General features: G+C 45.6%; 1 protein-coding gene across 1 annotated transcript in view; it reads left to right on the top strand.

Annotated features, from left to right (window-relative positions):
• The first annotated feature begins 643 nt into the window (after positions 1–643).
• LOC139568466 (regulator of G-protein signaling 11-like) overlaps positions 644–26,740 on the top strand; it is a 126,274-nt gene continuing 100,177 nt past the window's right edge. The window contains exons 1-5 of the mRNA XM_071390297.1: positions 644–1,154; positions 9,384–9,480; positions 12,442–12,492; positions 12,631–12,737; positions 21,557–21,608. Of these exons, the coding sequence (XP_071246398.1) occupies positions 1,092–1,154; positions 9,384–9,480; positions 12,442–12,492; positions 12,631–12,737; positions 21,557–21,608 (370 nt within the window). The 5' untranslated portion in view covers positions 644–1,091. The remainder of the gene's footprint in view (positions 1,155–9,383; positions 9,481–12,441; positions 12,493–12,630; positions 12,738–21,556; positions 21,609–26,740) is intronic.

The following is a 26,740-nucleotide window of genomic DNA, read 5'->3' as shown; positions in this document are numbered from 1 at the left end:
TATTAATAAAGTATTACTAACATAAATATACCTACTAAATACTAAATATATTAATAAAGTATTACTAACATAAATATACCTACTAAATATATTAATATATTAATAAAGTATTACTAACATAAATATACCTACTAAATATATTAATAAAGTATTCCTAACATAAATATACCTACTAAATATATTAATAAAGTATTCCTAACATAAATATACCTACTAAATATATTAATATATTAATAAAGTATTACTAACATAAATGTATCTACTAAATATATTAATAAAGTATTCCTAACATATATATACTTACTAAATATATTAATAAAGTATTACTAACATAAATGTATCTACTAAATATATTCATATATTAATAAAGTATTGCTAACATCAATGTATCTACTAAATATATTCATATATTAATAAAGTAATACAACTTATGATGATGTCTTTTAACATTCCCATATCATAAATGTTTCAATGGTGAACATAAATGAATTAATAAATATGCAATATAATATAATCCTCATTAATCCGCAGAATGGCAGCATCACCAGTCTGAGAGATAGAAGGGGGAGGGGATGAGAGAGTGAGATAGAAGGGGGAGGGGATGGAGTGAGAGAGAGAGAGAGAGAGAGATAGAAGGGGGATGAGAGAGAGGGTGGATGGAAAGAGAGAGATAGAAGGGGGAGGGGATGGAGTGAGAGAGATAAAATGTGGATGGAGAAAGAGAGGGAGGGTGCTGGATACTTAGTGCTCTCGTGCAGCTCGGTTGATTTCTGCACTTTACTGTCCCGCTGCTGCCTGCTACCTCAGATTACTGAAAACAGACAGAGACATCTAGACAGCACTTCTAATGAAAGAGAGAGAGAGACAGAGAGAGTTAAAGAGAGAAAGAGAGCTATATAGAGAGGGGATAGAGAGATAGAGAGAGAGACGGAGAGAGCTAAAGAGAGAAAGAGAGAAAGAGAGATACATATAGGATAGAGAAATAGAGAGAGAGAGGGAGGGAGGGAGAGATATATAGAGAAAGACGGAGATATATAGAGAGAGACGGAGAGAGACGGAGATATATAGAGAGAGACGGAGAGAGAGAGAAGATGACCATCAACACGCTGACTAAAGGAGGAGCTCAGAGGGAGCAGATGTATTGCCTCAGAAAGGTACCGTACCTACACTAACCCCTACGCACTACCCCTACACCTTACTACTAACCTTGAACACTGCCCCTAACCCCTACACCCTAAACCCTATCCCCTAAACCCTAACCCCTACTCCCTAACCCCTACTCCCTATCCCCTAAACCCTAACCCCTACTCCCTAACCCCTACTCCCTAACCCCTACTCCAGTTTTTATTTTATTGCACCTTTATTTAACCAGGTAGGCCAGTTGAGAACAAGTTCTCATTTACAACTGCGACCTGGCCAAGATAAGAGCAAAGCAGTGCAACAAAAACAACACAGAGTTACACATGGAATAAACAAACATACAATCAATAATACAGTAGAAAAAGAAGAAAGTCTATATACAGTGTGTGCAAATGGCGTGAGGAGGTAAGGCAATAAATAGGCCATAGTAGCGAAGTAATTACAATTTAGCAAATTAACACTGGAGTGATAGATGAGCAGATGATGATGTGCAAGTAGAAATACTGGTGTGCAAAAGCAGAAAGTAAATTAAAAACAAAATGGGGATGAGGTAGGTAGGTAGATTGGGTGGGCTATTTACAGATGGGCTATGTACAGCTGCAGCGATCGGTTAGCTGCTCAGATAGCTGATGTTTAAAGTTAGTGAGGGATATATAAGTCTCCAACTTCAGCGATTTTTGCAATTCGTTCCAGTCATTGGCAGCAGAGAACTGGAAGGAAAGGCGGTCAAAGAGGTGTTGGCTTTGGGGATGACCAGTGAGATATACCTGCTGGAGCGCGTGCTACGGGTGGGTGTTGTTATCGTGACCAGTGAGCTGAGATAAGGCGGAGCTTGACCTAGCATAGACTTATAGATGACCTGGAACCAGTGGGTCTGGCGACGAATATGTATCGAGGGCCAGCCGACTAGAGCATACAGGTCACAGTGGTAGGTGGTATATGGTGATTTCGTGACAAAACGGATGGCTCTGTGATAGACAGCATCCAATTTGCTGAGTAGTGTTGGAGGCTATTTTGTAAATGACATCGCCGAAGTCGAGGATCGGTAGGATAGTCATTTTACGGGGTTAGTTTGGCGGCGTGAGTAAAGGAGGCTTTGTTGCGAAATAGGAAGCCGATTCTAGATTTTATTTTGGATTGGAGATGTTTAATATGCGTCTGGAAGGAGAGTTTACAGTCTAGCCAGACAACTAGGCATTTGTAGTTGTCCACATATTCTAAGTCAGAACCGTCCAGAGTAGTGATGCTAGTCGGGTGGGCAGGCAGCGATCGGTTGAAAAGCATGCATTTAGTTTTACTAGCTTTTAAGAGCAGTTAGAGGCCACGGAAGGAGTGTTGTATGGCATTGAAGCTCGTTTGGAGGTTTGTTAACACAGTGTCTAAAGAAGGACCAGATGTATACAGAATGGTGTCGTCTGCGTAGAGGTGGATCAGGGAGTCACCCGAAGCAAGAGCGACATTGTTGATATATACAGAGCAGAGAGTCGGCCCGAGAATTGAACCCTGTGGTACCCCAATAGAGGTCCGGACAACAGGCCCTCCGATTTGACACACTGAACTCTGTCTGAGAAGTAGTTGGTGAACCAGGCGAGGCAGTCATTTGAGAAACCAAGGCTGTTGAGTCTGCCGATAAGAATACGTTGATTGACAGAGTTGAAAGACTTGGCCAGGTCGATGAAGACGGCTGCACAGTAATTTCTCTCATCGATGGCGGTTATGATATTGTTTAGTACCTTGAGCGTGGCTGAGGTGCACCCGTTACCAGCTCGGAAACCAGATTGCACAGAGGAAAAGGTACGGTGATTTTTCCGAAATGGTCGGTGATCTGTTTATTAATAACTTTGCTTTCGGAGACTTTAGAAAGGCAGGGCAGGAGGTAGGTATATCACAGTTTGGGTCTAGAGTGTCACCCCCTTGAAGAGGATGATGACCGCGGCAGCTTTCCAATCTTTGGGGATCTCAGACGTTACTGAACAGACTGGTAATAGTGGTTGCAACAATGGCGGCGGATAATTTTATAAAGAGAGGGTCCAGGTTGTCTAGCCCAGCTGATTTGTATGGGTCCAGGTTTTGCAGCTCTTTCAGAACATCTGCTATCTGGATTTGGGTGAAGGAGAAGCTGAGGAGGCTTGGGCAAGTAGCTGCGGGGGATGCGGAGCTGTTTGCCGGGGTTTGGGTAGCCAGGAGGAAAGCATAGCCAGCCGTAGAGAAATGCTTGTTGAAATTCTCTATTATCGTGGATTTATCGGTGGTGACAGTGTTTCCTAGCCTCAGTGCAGTGGGCTGCTGGGAGGAGGTGCTCTTATTCTCCATGGACTTTACAGTGTCCCAAAACCTTTTGGAGTTAGAGCTACAGGATGCAAATTTTGGCTTTGCTTTCCTGACTGACTGTGTGTATTGGTTCCTGACTTCCCTGAAAAGTTGCATATCGCGGGGACTATTTGATGCTATTGCAGTCCGCCACAGGATGTTTTTGTGCTGGTCAAGGGCAGTCAGGTCTGGAGTGAACCAAGGGCTATATCTGTTCTTAGTTCTACATTTTTTGTATGGGGCATGCTTATTTAACATGGTGAGGAAATTACTTTTAAAGAACGACCAGGTATCCTCGACTGACAGGATGAGGTCAATATCCTTACAGGATACCCGGCCCAGGTCGATTAGAAAGGCCTGCTCGCAGAAGTGTTTTAGGGAGCGTTTGACAGTGATGAAGAGTGGTCGTTTGACCGCAGACCCATAGCGGATGCAGGCAATGAGGCAGTGATCGCTGAGATCCTGATTGAAAACAGCAGAGGTGTATTTGGAGGGCAAGTTGGTCAGGATAATATCTATGAGGGTGCCCATGTTTACGGATTTAGGGTTGTACCTGGTGGGTTCGTTGATAATTTGTGTGAGATTGAGGTCATTAAACTTAGATTGTAGGATGGCCGGGGTGTTAAGCATATCCCAGTTTAGGTCACCTAACAGAACGAACTCTGAAGATAGATGGGGGGGCAATCAATTCACATATGGTGTCCAGGGCACAGCTGGGAGCTGAGGGGGGTCTATTACAGGCGTCAACAATGAGAGACTTATTTCTGGAGAGATTAATTTTAAAAATTAGAAGCTAGAACTGTCTGGGCATAGACCTGGATAGTATGACAGAACTTTGCAAGCTATCTCTGCAGTAGATTGCAATTCCTCCCCCTTTGGCAGTTCTATCTTGATGGAAAATGTTGTAGTTTTAGTTTTGGTGGCCTTCCTAAACCAGGATTCGGACACTGCAAGGACATCATTGTTGGCGGAGTGTGCTAAAGCAGTGAGTAAAACAAACTTAGGGAGGAGGCTTCTGATGTTAACATGCATGAAACCAAGGCTTTTTCGGTTACAGAAGTCAACAAATGAGAGTGCCTGGGGACACACAGAGCCGGGTTTAACCTCCACATCACCCGAGGAACAGAGGAGGAGTAGGATAAGGGTACGGCTAAAGGCTATCTGAACTGGTCGTCTAGTGCGTTGTGAACAGAGAATGAAAGGAGCAGATTTCTGGGCGTGGTAGAATAGATTCGGGGAATAATGTACAGACAGGGGTATGGTGGGGTGCGGGTACATTGGAGGTAAACCTAGGCATTGAGTGATGATAAGAGAGATTGCATCTCTGGACGCGCTAGTTATGCTGTGTGAGGTGACCGCATGTGTGGGAGGTGGAACAAAAGAGGTATCTGAGGTATGTTGAGTGGGACTAGGGGCTCCGCAGTGAACTAAAAGAGTGATACTATCCTAAACAACAGTATACATGGCATATTGACATTTGAGAGAGACATAAACCGAGACATAAATCAATCAGAGGTGTAGATTGGGAGAGCTAGCTAAGACAACAACAACAGGTAAAATGGCGATGAATGGGCAGAGAGGGTCGGTTAACTACACACAGGGCCTGAGTTCGTGGCTGGGGCCGACAGATAAACAAAAATGTTAATAAATAAATGGAGTACCGTGATTAATGAACAGTCCAGCAGGCATCAGCTATGTAGCCAAGTGAGCATAGGGTCCAGGGGGCAGCAGTAGATGGAACAGGGAAGCCGGGGTAGTCGTTACTACGCTAGCAAGCGGGAGACACGGCGCCCGCCGTACCACCACGACTGGTCTGCTGATGTAACTCGATCCGCTGTGCCCTCAACCCGGCCTTTGCCCGATGTCGGAGAACGCGTTTTTACTAGCCCCGGCCTGCTAACTTTAAACGCTGTGTCTCCCGCTTGCTAGCGTAGTAACGACTACCCTGGCTTCCCTGTTCCCTTCGACAAAGGGACCAGGCCAGTTGGTGAAAGAGGTATTGTAGTTGTAGTAATTTCGTTTTTTAGCCAGGAGATGCGCCTGGCTCGCGGCTAACTGGTGCTAGCTTCGGGAGAGGGGCGTTAGCCACTATAGCCACTCGGTAGCAGCTAGCTAGCTGTGATGATCAGGAGTAATAGTGCAGGGTTTACGGCAGGAATCCGGTGTTGTAGTGGAGAAAACAGTCTGATACTGACAGGCTGGCAAGTATTATTCAGGCTAAAAGTGGCTGGAGTCTGTGCAGAAGGTAAAGGCCGGTAGCAGTGGCTGACTATGACTAAATAGCTAGTAGCTAATTAGCTGGTTAGCTGCTGATGGTTAGCTTCTGATGGCTAGCTGCTGATGGTTAGCTTCTGATGGCTAGCTGCTGATGGTTAGCTTCTGATGGTTAGCTTCTGATGGCTAGCTGCTGATGGTTAGCTTCAGATGGCTAGCTGCTGATGGTTAGCTGCTGAAGAGTAGCTGCTGATGGTTAGCTTCTGATGGCTAGCTGCTGAAGGTTAGCTTTTGATGGCTAGCTGCTGATGGTTAGCTTCTGATGGCTAGCTTCAGATGGTTAGCTGCTGATGGTTAGCTTCTGATGGTTAGCTGCTGATGGTTAGCTTCTGATGGTTAGCTTCTGATGGCTAGCTGCTGATGGCTAGCTTCTGATGGTTAACTTCTGATGGTTAGCTTCTGATGGCTAGCTGCTGATGGTTAGCTTCTGATGGCTAGCTGCTGATGGTTAGCTTCTGATGGTTAGCTTCTGATGGCTAGCTGCTGATGGCTAGCTTCTGATGGCTAGCTGCTGATGGTTAGATTCTGATGGCTAGTTGCTGATGGTTAGCTTCTGATGGCTAGCTGCTGATGGTTAGCTTCTGATGGCTAGCTGCTGATGGAGGTTCTGATGGCTAGCTGCTGATGGAGGTTCTGATTGCTAGCTGCTGATGGAGGTTCTGATGGCTAGCTGCTGATGGATGTTCTGGCTGTAAGGTCTAAAAATAGCAGATCCGTATCACATTGGGTGAGGCGGGTGACCGGAACGTATATTTAATCTAAAAATGGAAAAGAGGTTGAAAATAAATTGAAATATATACAAAAAAGACAAAAAAGACAAAATGTACATGGGAGAACAACAAACCACGTCTGCACTGCTACGCCATCTTGGATTGTTACTCCCTAAACCCTAACCCCTATCCCCTAAACCCTATCCCCTAAACCCTATCCCTAACCCCTAACCCTAAACGCTAACCCCTACTCCCTAACCCCTACTCCCTAACCCCTACTTCCTAACCCCTACTCCCTAACCCCTACACCCTAACCAATACTCCCTTCTCCCTAACCCCTACTCCCTAAACCCTACTCCCTAAACCCTACTCCCTAAACCCTATCCCTAACCCCTACTTCCTAAACCCTATCCCTAACCCCTAAACCCTAACCCTAAACGCTAACCCCTACTCCCTAACCTCTACTCCCTAAACCCTAACCCCTAATCCCTCACCCCTATCCCCTAAACCCTATCCCTAAACCCTAACCCTAAACGCTAACCCCTACTCCCTAACCCCTACACCCTAACCAATACTCCCTTCTCCCTAACCCCTACTCACTAAACCCTACTCTCTAAACCCTATCCCTAACCCCTACTCCCTAACCTCTAATCCCTAAACCCTATCCCCTACTCCCTAACCCCGACTCCCTAAACCATAACCCTACTCCCTAAACCCTAACCCCTACTCCCTAAACCCTATCCCTATCCCCTAACCCTAACCCCTACTCCCTAACCCCTACACCCTAACCAATACTCCCTTCTCCCTAACCCCTACTCACTAAACCCTACTCTCTAAACCCTATCCCTAACCCCTACTCCCTAACCTCTAATCCCTAAACCCTATCCCCTACTCCCTAACCCCGACTCCCTAAACCATAACCCTACTCCCTAAACCCTAACCCCTACTCCCTAAACCCTATCCCTATCCCCTAACCCTAACTCCTACTCCCTAACCCTAACTCCTACTCCCTATCCCCTAAACCCTAACCCCTACACCCTAACCCCTAACCCCTACTCCATAACCCTAACCCCTACTCCCTAACCCCTATCCCTAAACCCTAACCCCTACTCCCTAACCCCTAACCCCTGCTCCCTACCCCTAACCCCTAAACCCTATCCTTAACCCCTACTCCCTAACCCCTACTCCATAACCCTAACCCCTAAACCCTAACCCCTTTCCCTAACCCCTACTCCCTAACCCCTACTCCCTACTCCATAACCCTAACCCCTATCCCTAACCCCTACTTCCTAACCCCTCCTCCCGAAAACCCTGTCCCTAACCCCTAAACCCTATCCCTAAACCCCTACCCCATTACCGCTAACCTCTACTCCCTACTCCCTACTCCATAACCCTAACCCCTAAACCCTAACCCCTATCCCTAACCCCTACTCCCTAACCCCTACTCCCTACTCCATAACCCTAACCCCTACTCCCTAACCCCTATCCCTAACCCCTACTCCCTAACCCCTACTCCCGAAAACCCTGTCCCTAACCCCTAAACCCTAACCCCTAAACCCTATCCCTAAACCCTAACCCCTACTCCCGAAACCCTATCCCTAGCCCCTAAACACTAACCCCTACTCCCTACTCCCTAACCCCTACTCCCTAACCTCTACTCCCTACTCCCTACTCCCTAACCCCTACTCCCTAACCTCTACTCCCTACTCCCTACTCCATAACCCTAACCCAGAAACCCTATCCCTAGCCCCTAAACCCTAACCCCTACTCCCTAACTCCTACTCCCTACTCCATAACCCTAACCCCTAAACCTGAACCCATATCCCTAAACCCTATCCCTAAACCCTAACCCCTACTCTCTAACCCCTAACCCCTACTCCCTACTCCACAACCCTAACCCAGAAACCCTATCCCTAGCCCCTAAACCCTAACCCCTACTCCCTACTCCCTAACCCCTACTCCCTACTCCATAACTCTAACCCCTAAACCCTAAACCCTAACCCCTACTCCCTACTCCCTACTCCCTAACCCCTACTCCCTACTCCATAACTCTAACCCCTAAACCCTAACCCCTATCCCTAACCCCTACTCCTTAACCCCTACTCCCGAAACCCTATCCCCAACCCCTAAACCCTAACCCCTAAACCCTAACCCCTACTCCCTAACCCCTACTCCATAACCCTAACCCCTATCCCTAACCCCTACTCCTTAACCCCTACTCCCGAAACCCTATCCCCAACCCCTAAACCCTAACCCCTAAACCCTATCCCCTACTCCCTAACCCCTACTCCCTACTCCATACCCCTAAACCCTAACCCCTACTCCCTACTCCATACCCCTAAACCCTAAGCCCTACTCCCTACTCCATAACACTAACCCATACCCCCTAACCGCTATCCCCTAACCGCAATCCCCTAACCCCTACTCCCTAATCCCTACTCCCTAACCCCTATCCCCTAAACCCTATCAAGAAAGCCTAACCCTACTCCCTACCCCCTACTCCCTAACCCCTGCCCCCTAACCCATATCCCTAAAGCCTAACCCTACTCCCTACCCCCTACTCCCTAACCCCTGCCCCCTAACCCATATCCCTAAAGCCTAACCCTACTCCCTACCCCCTACTCCCTAACCCCTGCCCCCTAACCCATATCCCTAAAGCCTAATCCTACTCCCTACCCCCTACTCCCTAACCCCTGCCCCCTAACCCATATCCCTAAAGCCTAACCCTACTCCCTAACCCCTGCCCCCTAACCCATATCCCTAAAGCCTAACCCTACTCCCTACCCCCTACTCCCTAACCCCTGCCCCCTAACCCATATCCCTAAAGCCTAACCCTACTCCCTACCCCCTACTCCCTAACCCCTGCCCCCTAACCCATATCCCTAAAGCCTAACCCTACTCCCTAACCACTATGTGTATGTGTGTGTGTGTGTGTGTGTGTGTGTGTAGATGGAGAGAGTGATCGTAGCGATGCAAGATCCTGACATGGGGATGAAGATGAGAAACCAGAGACTCCTCATCACCGTTATACCACACGCCATGACCGGTAGGTTACCTAGGTTACCATGCCATGACCTCTAGGTCCTCATCACCGTTATACAACACGCCATGACCTCTAGGTCCACATCACTGTTATACCAGACACCATGACCTCTAGGTCCTCATCACTGTTATACCAGACACCATGACCTCTAGGTCCTCATCACTGTTATACCACCCACCATGACCTCTAGGTCCTCATCACTGTTATACCAGACACCATGACCTCTAGGTCCTCATCACTGTTATACCAGACACCATGACCTCTAGGTCCTCATCACTGTTATACCACCCACCATGACCTCTAGGTCCTCATCACTGTTATACCAGACACCATGACCTCTAGGTCCTCATCACTGTTATACCACCCACCATGACCTCTAGGTCCTCATCACTGTTATACCAGACACCATGACCTCTAGGTCCTCATCACTGTTATACCACCCACCATGATCTCTAGGTCCTCATCACTGTTATATCAGACACCATGACCTCTAGGTCCTCATCACTGTTATACCACCCACCATGACCTCTAGGTCCTCATCACTGTTATACCACCCTCCATGACCTCTAGGTCCTCATCACTGTTATACCACCCACCATGACCTCTAGGTCCTCATCACTGTTATACCAGACACCATGACCTCTAGGTCCTCATCACTGTTATACCAGACACCATGACCTCTAGGTCCTCATCACTGTTATACCACCCACCATGACCTCTAGGTCCTCATCACTGTTATACCAGACACCATGACCTCTTAGGTCCTCATCACTGTTATACCACCCACCATGACCTCTAGGTCCTCATCACTGTTATACCAGACACCATGACCTCTAGGTCCTCATCACTGTTATACCAGACACCATGACCTCTAGGTCCTCATCACTGTTATACCACCCACCATGACCTCTAGGTCCTCATCACTGTTATACCAGACACCATGACCTCTAGGTCCTCATCACTGTTATACCAGACACCATGACCTCTAGGTCCTCATCACTGTTATACCACCCACCATGACCTCTAGGTCCTCATCACTGTTATACCACCCACCATGACCTCTAGGTCCTCATCACTGTTATACCACCCACCATGACCTCTAGGTCCTCATCACTGTTATACCAGACACCATGACCTCTAGGTCCTCATCACTGTTATACCAGACACCATGACCTCTAGGTCCTCATCACTGTTATACCACCCACCATGACCTCTAGGTCCTCATCACTGTTATACCACCCACCATGACCTCTAGGTCCTCATCACTGTTATACCAGACACCATGACCTCTAGGTCCTCATCACTGTTATACCACCCACCATGACCTCTAGGTCCTCATCACTGTTATACCACCCACCATGACCTCTAGGTCCTCATCACTGTTATACCACCCACCATGACCTCTAGGTCCTCATCACTGTTATACCAGACACCATGACCTCTAGGTCCTCATCACTGTTATACCACCCACCATGACCTCTAGGTCCTCATCACTGTTATACCACCCACCATGACCTCTAGGTCCTCATCACTGTTATACCAGACACCATGACCTCTAGGTCCTCATCACTGTTATACCACCCACCATGACCTCTAGGTCCTCATCACTGTTATACCACCCACCATGACCTCTAGGTCCTCATCACTGTTATACCAGACACCATGACCTCTAGGTCCTCATCACTGTTATACCACCCACCATGACCTCTAGGTCCTCATCACTGTTATACCAGACACCATGACCTCTAGGTCCTCATCACTGTTATACCACCCACCATGACCTCTAGGTCCTCATCACTGTTATACCACCCACCATGACCTCTAGGTCCTCATCACTGTTATACCAGAAACCATGACCTCTAGGTCCTCATCACTGTTATACCAGACACCATGACCTCTACACTTGGCATTTATCCAGATCCGTCTACACTTGTCATTTATCCAGATCCATCTACACTTGGCATTTATCCAGATCCGTCTACACTTGTCATTTATCCAGATCCATCTACACTTGGCATTTATCCAGATCCGTCTACACTTGTCATTTATCCAGATCCATCTACACTTGGCATTTATCCAGATCCATGTACACTTGTCATTTATCCAGATCCATCTACACTTGTCATTTATCCAGATCCGTCTACACTTGTCATTTATCCAGATCCATCTACACTTGGCATTTATCCAGATCCGTCTACACTTGTCATTTATCCAGATCCATCTACACTTGGCATTTATCCAGATCCGTCTACACTTGTCATTTATCCAGATCCATCTACACTTGGCATTTATCCAGATCCATCTACACTTGGCATTTATCCAGATCCATCTACACTTGGCATTTATCCAGATCCATCTACACTTGTCATTTATCCAGATCCGTCTACACTTGGCATTTATCCAGATCCATCTACACTTGGCATTTATCCAGATCCATCTACACTTGGCATTTATCCAGATCCGTCTACACTTGTCATTTATCCAGATCCTTCTACACTTGTCATTTATCCAGATCCGTCTACACTTGGCATTTATCCAGATCCATCTACACTTGGCATTTATCCAGATCCATCTACACTTGGCATTTATCCAGATCCATCTACACTTGGCATTTATCCAGATCCGTCTACACTTGTCATTTATCCAGATCCGTCTACACTTGGCATTTATCCAGGTCCATCTACACTTGGCATTTATCCAGATCCGTCTACACTTGTCATTTATCCAGATCCGTCTACACTTGGCATTTATCCAGATCCATCTACACTTGGCATTTATCTAGACACGACGGGTCCCTGACTACTTCCGGAGGGGGTCAGGAAGATCTGATCACAATCACATCACAATGCCTCTTTTAATATTCTTCACCTATCTGGAAACGTGGGCACAGTCAGCATGTGGACCAGATCAGGACAAAGGATGCATGTTAGAACCAGGTGTAAACGGGGCTCTCTTTCTCTTTAGGTAATGATGTCATTGAGTGGCTGATTCAGAAATACAACATAGCAGAGGAAGGTAAGTCTTGTTCTTCCTTATTCACTGTGGATGGATTTCTCCTGTCACTATTTCTAGTTTTATACTATATATTTATCTTAAAAAGATGCAACATGTCACTTTTTGGCTGATCAAATTCACATAGAAATGTGTGTGTAGAGGCGCGCCACCTGGGAGGACTCCTGGTGCAGTACGGGTACATCTATCCTCTGAAGGAGCCGCGCTCTCTACTACTGAGATCTGATGACTCTCCTTACCGCTTCCAGGTAACACACACAGACCTCTCCCTAACTCTCTATCCTCTCTACTACTGAGATCTGATGACTCTCCTTACCGCTTCCAGGTAACACACACAGACATCTCCCTAACTCTCTATCCTCTCTACTACTGAGATCTGATGACTCTTCTTACCGCTTCTAGGTAACACACACAGACATCTCTCTATCCTCTCTACTACTGAGATCCGATGACTCTCCTTACCGCTTCCAGGTAACACACACAGACATCTCCCTAACTCTCTATCCTCTCTACTACTGAGGTCTGATGACTCTCCTTACCGCTTCAAGGTAACACACACAGACATCTCCCTAACTCTCTATCCTCTCTACTACTGAGATCTGATGACTCTCCTTACCGCTTCCAGGTAACACACACAGACATCTCCCTATCTCTCTATCCTCTCTACTACTGAGGTCTGATGACTCTCCTTACCGCTTCCAGGTAACACACACAGACATCTCCCTATCTCTCTATCCTCTCTACTACTGAGATCTGATGACTCTCCTTACCGCTTCCAGGTAACACACACAGACATCTCCCTAACTCTCTATCCTCTCTACTACTGAGATCTGATGACTCTCCTTACCGCTTCCAGGTAACACAAACAGACATCTCCCTAACTCTCTATCCTCTCTACTACTGAGGTCTGATAACTCTCCTTACCGCTTCCAGGTAACACACACAGACATCTCCCTATCTCTCTATCCTCTCTACTACTGAGATCTGATGACTCTCCTTACCGCTTCCAGGTAACACACACAGACATCTCCCTAACTCTCTATCCTCTCTACTACTGAGGTCTGATGACTCTCCTTACCGCTTCCAGGTAACACACACAGACATCTCCCTATCTCTCTATCCTCTCTACTACTGAGATCCGATGACTCTCCTTACCGCTTCCAGGTAACACACACAGACATCTCCCTATCTCTCTATCCTCTCTACTACTGAGATCCGATGACTCTCCTTACCGCTTCCAGGTAACACACACAGACATCTCCCTAACTCTCTCTATCCTCTCTACTACTGAGATCTGATGACTCTCCTTACCGCTTCCAGGTAACACACACAGACATCTCCCTAACTCTCTATCTTCTCTACTACTGAGATCTGATGACTCTCCTTACCGCTTCCAGGTAACACACACAGACATCTCCCTATCTCTCTATCCTCTCTACTACTGAGATCTGATGACTCTCCTTACCGCTTCCAGGTAACACACACAGACATCTCCCTATCTCTCTATCCTCTCTACTACTGAGGTCTGATGACTCTCCTTACCGCTTCCAGGTAACACACACAGACATCTCCCTATCTCTCTATCCTCTCTACTACTGAGATCTGATGACTCTCCTTACCGCTTCCAGGTAACACACACAGACATCTCCCTAACTCTCTATCCTCTCTACTACTGAGATCCGATGACTCTCCTTACCGCTTCCAGGTAACACACACAGACATCTCCCTATCTCTCTATCCTCTCTACTACTGAGATCTGATGACTCTCCTTACCGCTTCCAGGTAACACACACAGACATCTCTCTATCCTCTCTACTACTGAGATCTGATGACTCTTCTTACCGCTTCTAGGTAACACAAACAGACATCTCCCTAACTCTCTATCCTCTCTACTACTGAAGTCTGATGACTCTCCTTACCGCTTCTAGGTAACACACACAGACATCTCCCTAACTCTCTATCCTCTCTACTACTGAGATCTGATGACTCTCCTTACCGCTTCTAGGTAACACACACAGACATCTCCCTAACTCTCTCCTCTCTACTCCCCCTCTCAATTCAAGTCAATTCAAGGGGCTTTATTGTCATGGGAAACATATGTTAACATTGCCAAAGCATGTGAAATAGATAATACACACAAGTGAAATAAACAATAGATATGAACAGTAAACATTACACTCACAGAAGTTGCAAAAGAATAAAGACATTACAAATGTCATATTATGTCTATATACAGTGTTGTAACGATGTGCAAATAGTTAAAGTACAAAAGGGAAAATAAATAAACATAAATATGGGTTGTGTTTACAATGGTGTTTGTTCTTCACTGGTTGCCCTTTTCTTGTGGCAACAGGTCACAAATCTTGCTGCTGTGATGTCGCACTGTGGAATTTCACCCAGTAGATATGGGAGTTTATCAAACTTGGGTTTGTTTTCGAATTCTTTGTGGATCTGTGTGATCTGAGGGAAATATGTGTCTCTAAGGTCATACATCAGTGAGCACATAGCCTGTCTTGTGATCTGAGGGAAATATGTGTCTCTAATATAATATAATATATATATATATATATTATATAATAATATGTGAAGTCAGTCCGGCGCCGACAGAGATGGCATCAGAACAGAGATCACTAACCTCCATTTGGATGAAGATATCTTCCTGACATCAGAACAGAGATCACTAACCTCCATTTGGATGAAGATATCTTCCTGACATCAGAACAGAGATCACTAACCTCCATTTGGATGAAGATATATTCCTGACATCAGAACAGAGATCACTAACCTCCATTTGGATGAAGATATCTTCTAGACATCAGAACAGAGATCACTAACCTCCATTTGGATGAAGATATCTTCCTGACATCAGAACAGAGATCACTAACCTCCATTTGGATGAAGATATCTTCCTGACATCAGAACAGAGATCACTAACCTCCATTTGGATGAAGATATCTTCCTGACATCAGAACAGAGATCACTAACCTCCATTTGGATGAAGATATCTTCCTGACATCTGAACAGAGATCACTAACCTCCATTTGGATGAAGATATCTTCCTGACATCAGAACAGAGATCACTAACCTCCATTTGGATGAAGATATCTTCCTGACATCAGAACAGAGATCACTAACCTCCATTTGGATGAAGATATCTCCCTGACATCAGAACAGAGATCACTAACCTCCATTTGGATGAAGATATCTTCCTGACATCAGAACAGAGATCACTAACCTCCATTTGGATGAAGATATATTCCTGACATCAGAACAGAGATCACTAACCTCCATTTGGATGAAGATATCTTCTAGACATCAGAACAGAGATCACTAACCTCCATTTGGATGAAGATATCTTCCTGACATCAGAACAGAGATCACTAACCTCCATTTGGATGAAGATATCTTCCTGACATCAGAACAGAGATCACTAACCTCCATTTGGATGAAGATATCTTCCTGACATCAGAACAGAGATCACTAACCTCCATTTGGATGAAGATATCTTCCTGACATCTGAACAGAGATCACTAACTTCCATTTGGATGAAGATATATTCTGGACATCAGAACAGAGATCACTAACCTCCATTTGGATGAAGATATCTTCCTGACATCAGAACAGAGATCACTAACCTCCATTTGGATGAAGATATATTCCTGACATCAGAACAGAGATCACTAACCTCCATTTGGATGAAGATATCTTCCTGACATCTGAACAGAGATCACTAACTTCCATTTGGATGAAGATATATTCTGGACATCAGAACAGAGATCACTAACCTCCATTTGGATGAAGATATCTTCCTGACATCAGAACAGAGATCACTAACCTCCATTTGGATGAAGATATCTTCCTGACATCAGAACAGAGATCACTAACCTCCATTTGGATGAAGATATCTTCTAGACATCAGAACAGAGATCACTAACCTCCATTTGGATGAAGATATCTTCCTGACATCAGAACAGAGATCACTAACCTCCATTTGGATGAAGATATCTTCCTGACATCAGAACAGAGATCACTAACCTCCATTTGGATGAAGATATCTTCCTGACATCAGAACAGAGATCACTAACCTCCATTTGGATGAAGATATCTTCTAGACATCAGAACAGAGATCACTAACCTCCATTTGGATGAAGATATCTTCTAGACATCAGAACAGAGATCACTAACCTCCATTTGGATGAAGATATCTTCCTGACATCAGAACAGAGATCACCAATCTCCATTTGGATGAAGATATCTTCCTGACATCAGAACAGAGATCACTAACCTCCATTTGGATGAAGATATCTTCCTGACATCAGAACAGAGATCACTAACCTCCATTTGGATGAAGATATCTTCCTGACATCAGAACAGAGATCATTAACCTCCATTTGGATGAAGATATCTTCCTGACATCAGAACAGAGATCACTAACCTCCATTTGGATGAAGATATCTTCCTGACATCAGAACAGAGATCACTAACCTCCATTTGGATGAAGATATCTCCCGGCGCCGACAGAGATGGCCGCCTCGCTTCACGTTCCTCGGAAACTATGCAGTATTTAGTTTTTTTATGTGTTATTTCTTACATTGTTACCCCAGGAAATCTTATGTTTCATTACATACAGCCGGGAGGAACTATTGGATATAAGAGCAACGTCACCTCACCAACATTACGACCAGGAATACGACTTTCCCGAAGCGGATCCTCTGTTTGGCCCACCACCCAGGACAATGGATCGGATCCCAGCCGGCGACCCAAAACAACGACGCCGTAAAAGGGGCAAACGAAGCGGTCTTCTGGTCAGGCTCCGTAGACGGGTACATCGCGCATTGTTGCTCGTTAACTAAAACAGGAAGCACCCGTGCTCAGGTCTGTTCAAAGCTGGTCCAACCAATCAGATTCCACGCTTCAAGATTGCTTCGATCACATGGACTGGGATATGTTCCGCTTAGCATCAAACAACAACATTGATTCGGTAACATTGGTGAATGCACTGATTCGGTGAGCGAGTTTATTAGCAAGTGCATCGGTGATGTTGTACCCACAGCGTCTATTAAAACATTCCCCAACCAGAAACCGTGGATTGATGGCAGCATTCGCGTGATACTGAAAGCATGAACCACTGCTTTTAATCAGGGCAAGGTGACCGGAAACATGACCGAATACAAACAGTGTAGCTATTGCCTCCGCAAGGCAATCAAACAAGCTAAGCGTCAGTATAGAGACAAAGTAGAGTCGCAATTCAACGGCTCAGACACGAGAGGTATGTGGCAGGGTCTACAGTCAATCACGGACTACAAAAGAAAACCAGCCCCATCGCAGACCACGATGTCTTGCTCTCAGACAAACTAAACAACTTCTTTGCTCGGTTTGAGGACAATACAGTGCCACTGATACGGTCCGCTACCAAAACCTGTGGACTCTCCTTCACTGCAGCCAACGTGAGTAAAACATTTAAACGTGTTAACCCTCGCAAGGCTGCAGGCCCAGACGGCATCCCCAGCCGCGTCCTCAGAGCATGCGCAGACCAGCTGGCTGGTGTGTTTACGGACATATTCAATCAATCCTTATATTGAAATATGTCTCTCTAATATGGTCATACATTTGGCAGGAGGTTAGGAAGTGCAGCTCAGTTTCCACCTCATTTTGTGGGCAGTGTGCACATAGCCTGTCTTCTCTTGAGAGCCAGGTCTTCCTACGGCGGCCTTTCTCAATAGCAAGGCTATGCTCACTGAGTCTGTACTTAAGTTTTGGGTCAGTCACAGTGGTCAGGTATTCTGCAACTGTGTACTCTCTGTTTAGGGCCAAATAGCATTCTAGTTTGCTCAGATTTTTTGTTAATTCTTTCCCCCAAAACATTTCTCATGATTTGGTTGGGTCTAATTGTGTTTCTGTCCTGGGGCTCTGTGGGGTCTGTTTGTGAACAGAGCCCCAGGACCAGCTTGCTTAGGGGACTCTTCTCCAGGTTCATCTCTCTGTAGGTGATGGGTCTGTGGGGTGTGTTTGTGGACAGAGCCCCAGGACCAGCTTGCTTAGGGGACTCTTCTCCAGGTTCATCTCTCTGTAGGTGATGGCTCTGTGGGGTCTGTTTGTGGACAGAGCCCCAGGACCAGCTTGCTTAGGGGACTCTTCTCCAGGTTCATCTCTCTGTAGGTGATGGCTCTGTGGGGTGTGTTTGTGAACAGAGCCCCAGGACCAGCTTGCTTAGGGGACTCTTCTCCAGGTTCATCTCTCTGTAGGTGATGGCTCTGTGGGGTGTGTTTGTGGACAGAGCCCCAGGACCAGCTTGCTTAGGGGACTCTTCTCCAGGTTCATCTCTCTGTAGGTGATGGCTCTGTGGGGTGTGTTTGTGGACAGAGCCCCAGGACCAGCTTGCTGAGGGGACTCTTCTCCAGGTTCATCTCTCTGTAGGTGATGGCTTTGTTATGGAAGGTTTGGGAATCACTTCCTTTTAGGTGGTTGTAGAATTTAACGTCTCTTTTCTGGATTTTGATAATTAGCGGGTATTGGCCTAATTCTGCTCTGCATGCATTATTTGGTGTTTTACGTTGTACACTGAGGATATTATTGCAGAATTCTGCATGCAAAGTCTCAATTTGGTGTTTGTCCCATTTTGTGAATTCTTGGTTGTTGAGCGGACCCCAGACCTCACAACCATAAAGGGTAATGGGTTCTATAACTGATTCAAGTATTTTTAGCCAGATCCTAATTGGTATGTTGAATTTTATGTTCCTTTTGATGGCGTAGAAGGCCCTTCTTGCCTTGTCTCTCAGATCGTTCACAGCTTTGTGGAAGTTACTTGTGGTGCTGATGTTTAGGCCGAGGTATGTATAGTTTTTTGTGTGCTCTAGGGCAACGGTGTCTAGATGGAATTTGTATTTGTGGTCCTGGCAACTGGACCTTTTTTGAAGCACCATTATTTTTGTCTTACTGGGATTTACTGTCAGGGCCCAGGTCTGACAGAATCTGTGCAGAATATCTAAGTGCTGCTGTAGGCCATTCTTGGTTGGTGACAGAAGCAACAGATCATCAGAAAACAGTAGACATTTGTCTTCAGATTCTAGTCGGGTGAGGCCGGGTGCTGCAGACTGTTCTAGTGGGGTGAGGCCGGGTGCTGCAGACTGTTCTAGTGGGGTGAGGCCGGGTGCTGCAGACTGTTCTAGTGGGGTGAGGCCGGGTGCTGCAGACTGTTCTAGTGCCCTCGCCAATTCATTGATATTTATGTTGAAGAGGGTGGGGCTTAAGCTGCAGCCCTGTCTCACTCCCCGACCCTGTGGGAAGAAACGTGTGTGTTTTTTGCCTATTTTAACCGCACACTTGTTGTTTGTGTACATGGATTTTATACTGTATGTTTTTCCCCCAACACCACTTTCCATCAATTAGTATAGCAGACCCTCATGCCAAATTGAGTCTAATTCTTTTTTGAAATCAACAAAGCATGAGAAGACTTTGCCTTTGTTTTTGTTTGTTTGTCAATTAGGGTGTGCAGGGTAAATACATGGTCTGTCAGACCATAATTTGGTAAAAAGCCAATTTGACATTTGCTCAGTACATTGTTTTCACTGAGGAAATGTACGAGTCTGCTGTTAAGGATAATGCAGTGGATTTTCCCAAGGTTGCTGTTGACGCACATATGGGATCATATTTGTCTCCACTTTTGTGGATTGTGGTGATAAGTCCTTAGTTCCAAATATTGGGGAAGATGCCGAAGCTGAGGATGATGTTAAAGAGTTTTAGTATAGCCAATTGGAATTTGTTGTCTGTATATTTGATCATTTCATTAAGGATACCATCAACACCACAGGCCTTTTTGGGTTGGAGGGTTTGTATTTTGTCCTGTAGCTCATTCAATGTAATTGGAGAATCCAGTGGGTTCTGGTAGTCGTTAATAGTTGATTCTAAGATTTGTATTTGATCCTGTATATGTTTTTGCTGTTTGTTCTTTGTTATAGAGCTAAGAAGATTGGAGAAGTGGTTTACCCAGACATCTCCATTTTGGATAGTTATTTGTGTTGTTGTTTGTTTAGTGTTTTCCCAGAAGTGGTTAGAGTCTATGGATCCTTCAATTACATTGAGCTGATTTCTGACGTGCTGTTCCTTCTTTTTCCGTAGTGTATTTCTGTATTGTTTTCGTGATTCACCATAGTGAAGGTGTAGACTCAGGTTTTCTGGGTCTCTATGTTTTTGGTTGCATAGGTTTCTTAATTTCTTTGTTAGGTTTTTGCATTCTTCATCAAACCATATGTCATTGTTGTTCATTTTCTTCAGTTTTCTGTTTGAATTTTTAGATTTGATGGGTTTAGCTGAGAGGTCAAATATACTGTTTAGGTTTTCTACTGCCAAGTTTACACCACTATTACAGTGGAACGTTTTGTCCAGGAAGTTGTCTAAAAGGAATTGAATTTGTTGTTGCCTAATTGTTTTTTGGTAGGTTTCCACACTACTTTCCTTCCATCTATAGCATTTCTTAATATTATTCAGTTCCTTTGGCTTTGATGCCTCATGATTGAGTATTGCTCTGTTCAAGTAGACTGTGATTTTGCTGTGATCTGATAGGGGTGTCAGTGGTCTGATAGGGGTGTCAGTGGGTCTGATAGGGGTGTCAGGTCTGATAGGGGTGTCAGTGGACTGACTGTGGTCTGATAGGGGTGTCAGTGGACTGACTGTGGTCTGATAGGGGTGTCAGTGGGCTGACTGTGTTCTGATAGGGGTGTCAGTGGACTGACTGTGGTCTGATAGGGGTGTCAGTGGGCTGACTGTGGTCTGATAGGGGTGTCAGTGGCTGACTGTGGTCTGATAGGGGTGTCAGGTCTGATAGGGGTGTCAGTGGGCTGACTGTGATCTGATAGGGGTGTCAGTGGGCTGATAGGGGTGTCAGTGGGCTGATAGGGGTGTCAGTGGGCTGACTGTGGTCTGATAGGGGTGTCAGTGAGCTGACTCTGTTCTGATAGGGGTGTCAGTGAGCTGACTCTGTTCTCACGCAGACATCTCCCTCTTTCTGAACATCTCTCTCTCTCTCTCTCTCTCTCTCTCTCTCTCTCTCTCTCTCTCTCTCTCTCAGACTCCATATTTCTGGACCAGTAGCCGCTGGCCTGCCTCAGAGCTGGACTATGGTGAGGTTAAGTGTTAAGTGGGAACTGCATCCGCTGATTCTGCCTTGTTTTTTGGCTTCCTCCTCAAGAAATGCTGGCGGCCATGACAGAAGCCAAACGTCAGTTGGCTTGGGGGTGTGGTTTGATGTGGGTGTTTCTTACCCATCTGTCAGAACCTTGCCCACAGCTGTTTCCCCCACTCAATCACAACAAACAACAAGCAGGTTGAGGTCAATAACTACCGGCAGATGTCTGTAGATATTCTAAAATAAGTGCTTTGATAACTTTCAAATGTAGTGACAGGTTCACGTAGAATAAACAACTCTTTACATAATACCGTACCGTAGCCCAGTGGTTAGAGCGTTGGGCCAGTAACCAAAAGGTTGCAAGATCGAATCCCTGAGCTGACAAGGTAAAAATCTGTCGTTCTGCCCATGAACAAGGCAGTTAACCCACTGTTCCCCGGTAGGCCGTCACTGAAAATAAGAATTTGTTCTTAACTGACTTGCCTAGTTGAAGAAAAAATTAAATAAAATACCATAAAAGCAGTGTTCTGCTAATATAACAATGTACACCTTTCAATGTCATTCCCAGCCGATACAGATACTGTCATTCACAGATACTGTCAGTCCCAGCCGATACAGATACTGTCATTCCCAGATATAGATACTGTCGTTCCCAGCCGATACAGATACTGTCATTCCCAGCCGATACAGATACTGTCATTCCCAGCCGATACAGATACTGTCATTCCCAGCCGATACAGATACTGTCATTCCCAGATACAGATACTGTCATTCCCAGCCGATACAGATACTGTCATTCCCAGATACAGATACTGTCATTCCCAGCCGATACAGATACTGTCATTCCCAGATACAGATACTGTCATTCCCAGCCGATATAGATGCTGTCATTCCCAGATACAGATACTGTCATTCCCAGCCGATACAGATACTGTCATTCCCAGCCGACACGGATACTGTCATTCCCAGATACAGATACTGTCATTCCCAGATACAGATACTGTCGTTCCCAGCCGATACAGATACTGTCATTCCCAGGTACAGATACTGTCATTCCCAGGCGATACAGATACTGTCATTCCCAGATACAGATACTGTCATTCCCAGATACAGATAATGTCAGTCCCAGCCGATACAGATACTGTCATTCCCAGATACAGATACTGTCATTCCCAGATACAGATAATGTCAGTCCCAGCCGATACAGATACTGTCATTCCCAGATACAGATACTGTCATTCCCAGCCGATACAGATACTGTCATTCCCAGCCGATACAGATACTGTCATACCCAGATACAGATACTGTCATTCCCAGCCGATACAGATACTGTCATTCCCAGCCGATACAGATACTGTCATTCCCAGCCGACACAGATACTGTCATTCCCAGATATAGATACTGTCATTCCCAGGTACAGATACTGTCATTCCCAGCCGATACAGATACTGTCATTCCCAGATACAGATACTGTCATTCCCAGATACAGATAATGTCAGTCCCAGCCGATACAGATACTGTCATTCCCAGATACAGATACTGTCATTCCCAGCCGATACAGATACTGTCATTCCCAGCCGATACAGATACTGTCATACCCAGATACAGATACTGTCATTCCCAGCCGATACAGATACTGTCATTCCCAGCCGATACAGATACTGTCATTCCCAGCCGATACAGATACTGTCATTCCCAGATACAGATACTGTCATTCCCAGCCGATATAGATGCTGTCATTCCCAGATACAGATACTGTCATTCCCAGATACAGATACTGTCATTCCCAGCCGATATAGATGCTGTCATTCCCAGATACAGATACTGTCATTCCCAGATACAGATACTGTCATTCCCAGCCGACACGGATACTGTCATTCCCAGCCGACACGGATACTGTCATTCCCAGATACAGATACTATCATTCCCAGATACAGATACTGTCGTTCCCAGCCGATACAGATACTGTCATTCCCAGGTACAGATACTGTCATTCCCAGCCGATACAGATACTGTCATTCCCAGATACAGATACTATCATTCCCAGATACAGATAATGTCAGTCCCAGCCGATACAGATACTGTCATTCCCAGATACAGATACTGTCATTCCCAGCCGATACAGATACTGTCATTCCCAGCCGATACAGATACTGTCATTCCCAGCCGATACAGATACTGTAATTCCCAGCCGACACAGATACTGTCATTCCCAGATATAGATACTGTCGTTCCCAGCCGATACAGATACTGTCATTCCCAGGTACAGATACTGTCATTCCCAGCCGATACAGATACTGTCATTCCCAGATACAGATACTGTCATTCCCAGATACAGATAATGTCAGTCCCAGCCGATACAGATACTGTCATTCCCAGATACAGATACTGTCATTCCCAGCCGATACAGATACTGTCATTCCCAGCCGATACAGATACTGTCATACCCAGATACAGATACTGTCATTCCCAGCCGATACAGATACTGTCATTCCCAGCCGATACAGATACTGTCATTCCCAGATACAGATACTGTCATTCCCAGTCGATACAGATACTGTCATTCCCAGCCGATACAGATACTGTCATTCCCAGCCGACACAGATACTGTCATTCCCAGATATAGATACTGTCATTCCCAGTCGATACAGATACTGTCATTCCCAGCCGACACAGATACTGTCATTCCCAGATACAGATACTGTCATTCCCAGATACAGATAATGTCAGTCCCAGCCGATACAGATACTGTCATTCCCAGATACAGATACTGTCATTCCCAGCCGATACAGATACTGTCATTCCCAGCCGATACAGATACTGTCATACCCAGATACAGATACTGTCATTCCCAGCCGATACAGATACTGTCATTCCCAGCCGATACAGATACTGTCATTCCCAGCCGATACAGATACTGTCATTCCCAGATACAGATACTGTCATTCCCAGCCGATACAGATACTGTCATTCCCAGATACAGATACTGTCATTCCCAGCCGATATAGATGCTGTCATTCCCAGATACAGATACTGTCATTCCCAGATACAGATACTGTCATTCCCAGCCGATATAGATGCTGTCATTCCCAGATACAGATACTGTCATTCCCAGATACAGATACTGTCATTCCCAGCCGACACGGATACTGTCATTCCCAGCCGACACGGATACTGTCATTCCCAGATACAGATACTATCATTCCCAGATACAGATACTGTCGTTCCCAGCCGATACAGATACTGTCATTCCCAGGTACAGATATTGTCATTCCCAGCCGATACAGATACTGTCATTCCCAGATACAGATACTATCATTCCCAGATACAGATAATGTCAGTCCCAGCCGATACAGATACTGTCATTCCCAGATACAGATACTGTCATTCCCAGCCGATACAGATACTGTCATTCCCAGCCGATACAGATACTGTCATTCCCAGCCGATACAGATACTGTAATTCCCAGCCGACACAGATACTGTCATTCCCAGATATAGATACTGTCGTTCCCAGCCGATACAGATACTGTCATTCCCAGGTACAGATACTGTCATTCCCAGCCGATACAGATACTGTCATTCCCAGATACAGATACTGTCATTCCCAGATACAGATAATGTCAGTCCCAGCCGATACAGATACTGTCATTCCCAGATACAGATACTGTCATTCCCAGCCGATACAGATACTGTCATTCCCAGCCGATACAGATACTGTCATACCCAGATACAGATACTGTCATTCCCAGCCGATACAGATACTGTCATTCCCAGCCGATACAGATACTGTCATTCCCAGATACAGATACTGTCATTCCCAGTCGATACAGATACTGTCATTCCCAGCCGATACAGATACTGTCATTCCCAGCCGACACAGATACTGTCATTCCCAGATATAGATACTGTCATTCCCAGTCGATACAGATACTGTCATTCCCAGCCGACACAGATACTGTCATTCCCAGATACAGATACTGTCATTCCCAGATACAGATAATGTCAGTCCCAGCCGATACAGATACTGTCATTCCCAGCCGATACAGATACTGTCATTCCCAGCCGATACAGATACTGTCATACCCAGATACAGATACTGTCATTCCCAGCCGATACAGATACTGTCATTCCCAGCCGATACAGATACTGTTATTCCCAGCCGACACAGATACTGTCATTCCCAGATATAGATACTGTCGTTCCCAGCCGATACAGATACTGTCATTCCCAGGTACAGATACTGTCATTCCCAGCCGATACAGATACTGTCATTCCCAGATACAGATACTGTCATTCCCAGATACAGATAATGTCAGTCCCAGCCGATACAGATACTGTCATTCCCAGATACAGATACTGTCATTCCCAGCCGATACAGATACTGTCATTCCCAGCCGATACAGATACTGTCATACCCAGATACAGATACTGTCATTCCCAGCCGATACAGATACTGTCATTCCCAGCCGATACAGATACTGTCATTCCCAGCCGACACAGATACTGTCATTCCCAGATATAGATACTGTCATTCCCAGGTACAGATACTGTCATTCCCAGCCGATACAGATACTGTCATTCCCAGATACAGATACTGTCATTCCCAGATACAGATAATGTCAGTCCCAGCCGATACAGATACTGTCATTCCCAGATACAGATACTGTCATTCCCAGCCGATACAGATACTGTCATTCCCAGCCGATATAGATGCTGTCATTCCCAGATACAGATACTGTCATTCCCAGATACAGATACTGTCATTCCCAGCCGACACGGATACTGTCATTCCCAGCCGACACGGATACTGTCATTCCCAGATACAGATACTATCATTCCCAGATACAGATACTGTCGTTCCCAGCCGATACAGATACTGTCATTCCCAGGTACAGATATTGTCATTCCCAGCCGATACAGATACTGTCATTCCCAGATACAGATACTATCATTCCCAGATACAGATAATGTCAGTCCCAGCCGATACAGATACTGTCATTCCCAGATACAGATACTGTCATTCCCAGCCGATACAGATACTGTCATTCCCAGCCGATACAGATACTGTCATTCCCAGCCGATACAGATACTGTAATTCCCAGCCGACACAGATACTGTCATTCCC

The sequence above is a fragment of the Salvelinus alpinus genome, chromosome 2 (genome assembly GCF_045679555.1).
Source record: "Salvelinus alpinus chromosome 2, SLU_Salpinus.1, whole genome shotgun sequence".
Classification (NCBI taxonomy): Eukaryota; Metazoa; Chordata; class Actinopteri; order Salmoniformes; family Salmonidae; genus Salvelinus; species Salvelinus alpinus.
This window is presented reverse-complemented; position numbering and strand designations above follow the sequence as displayed.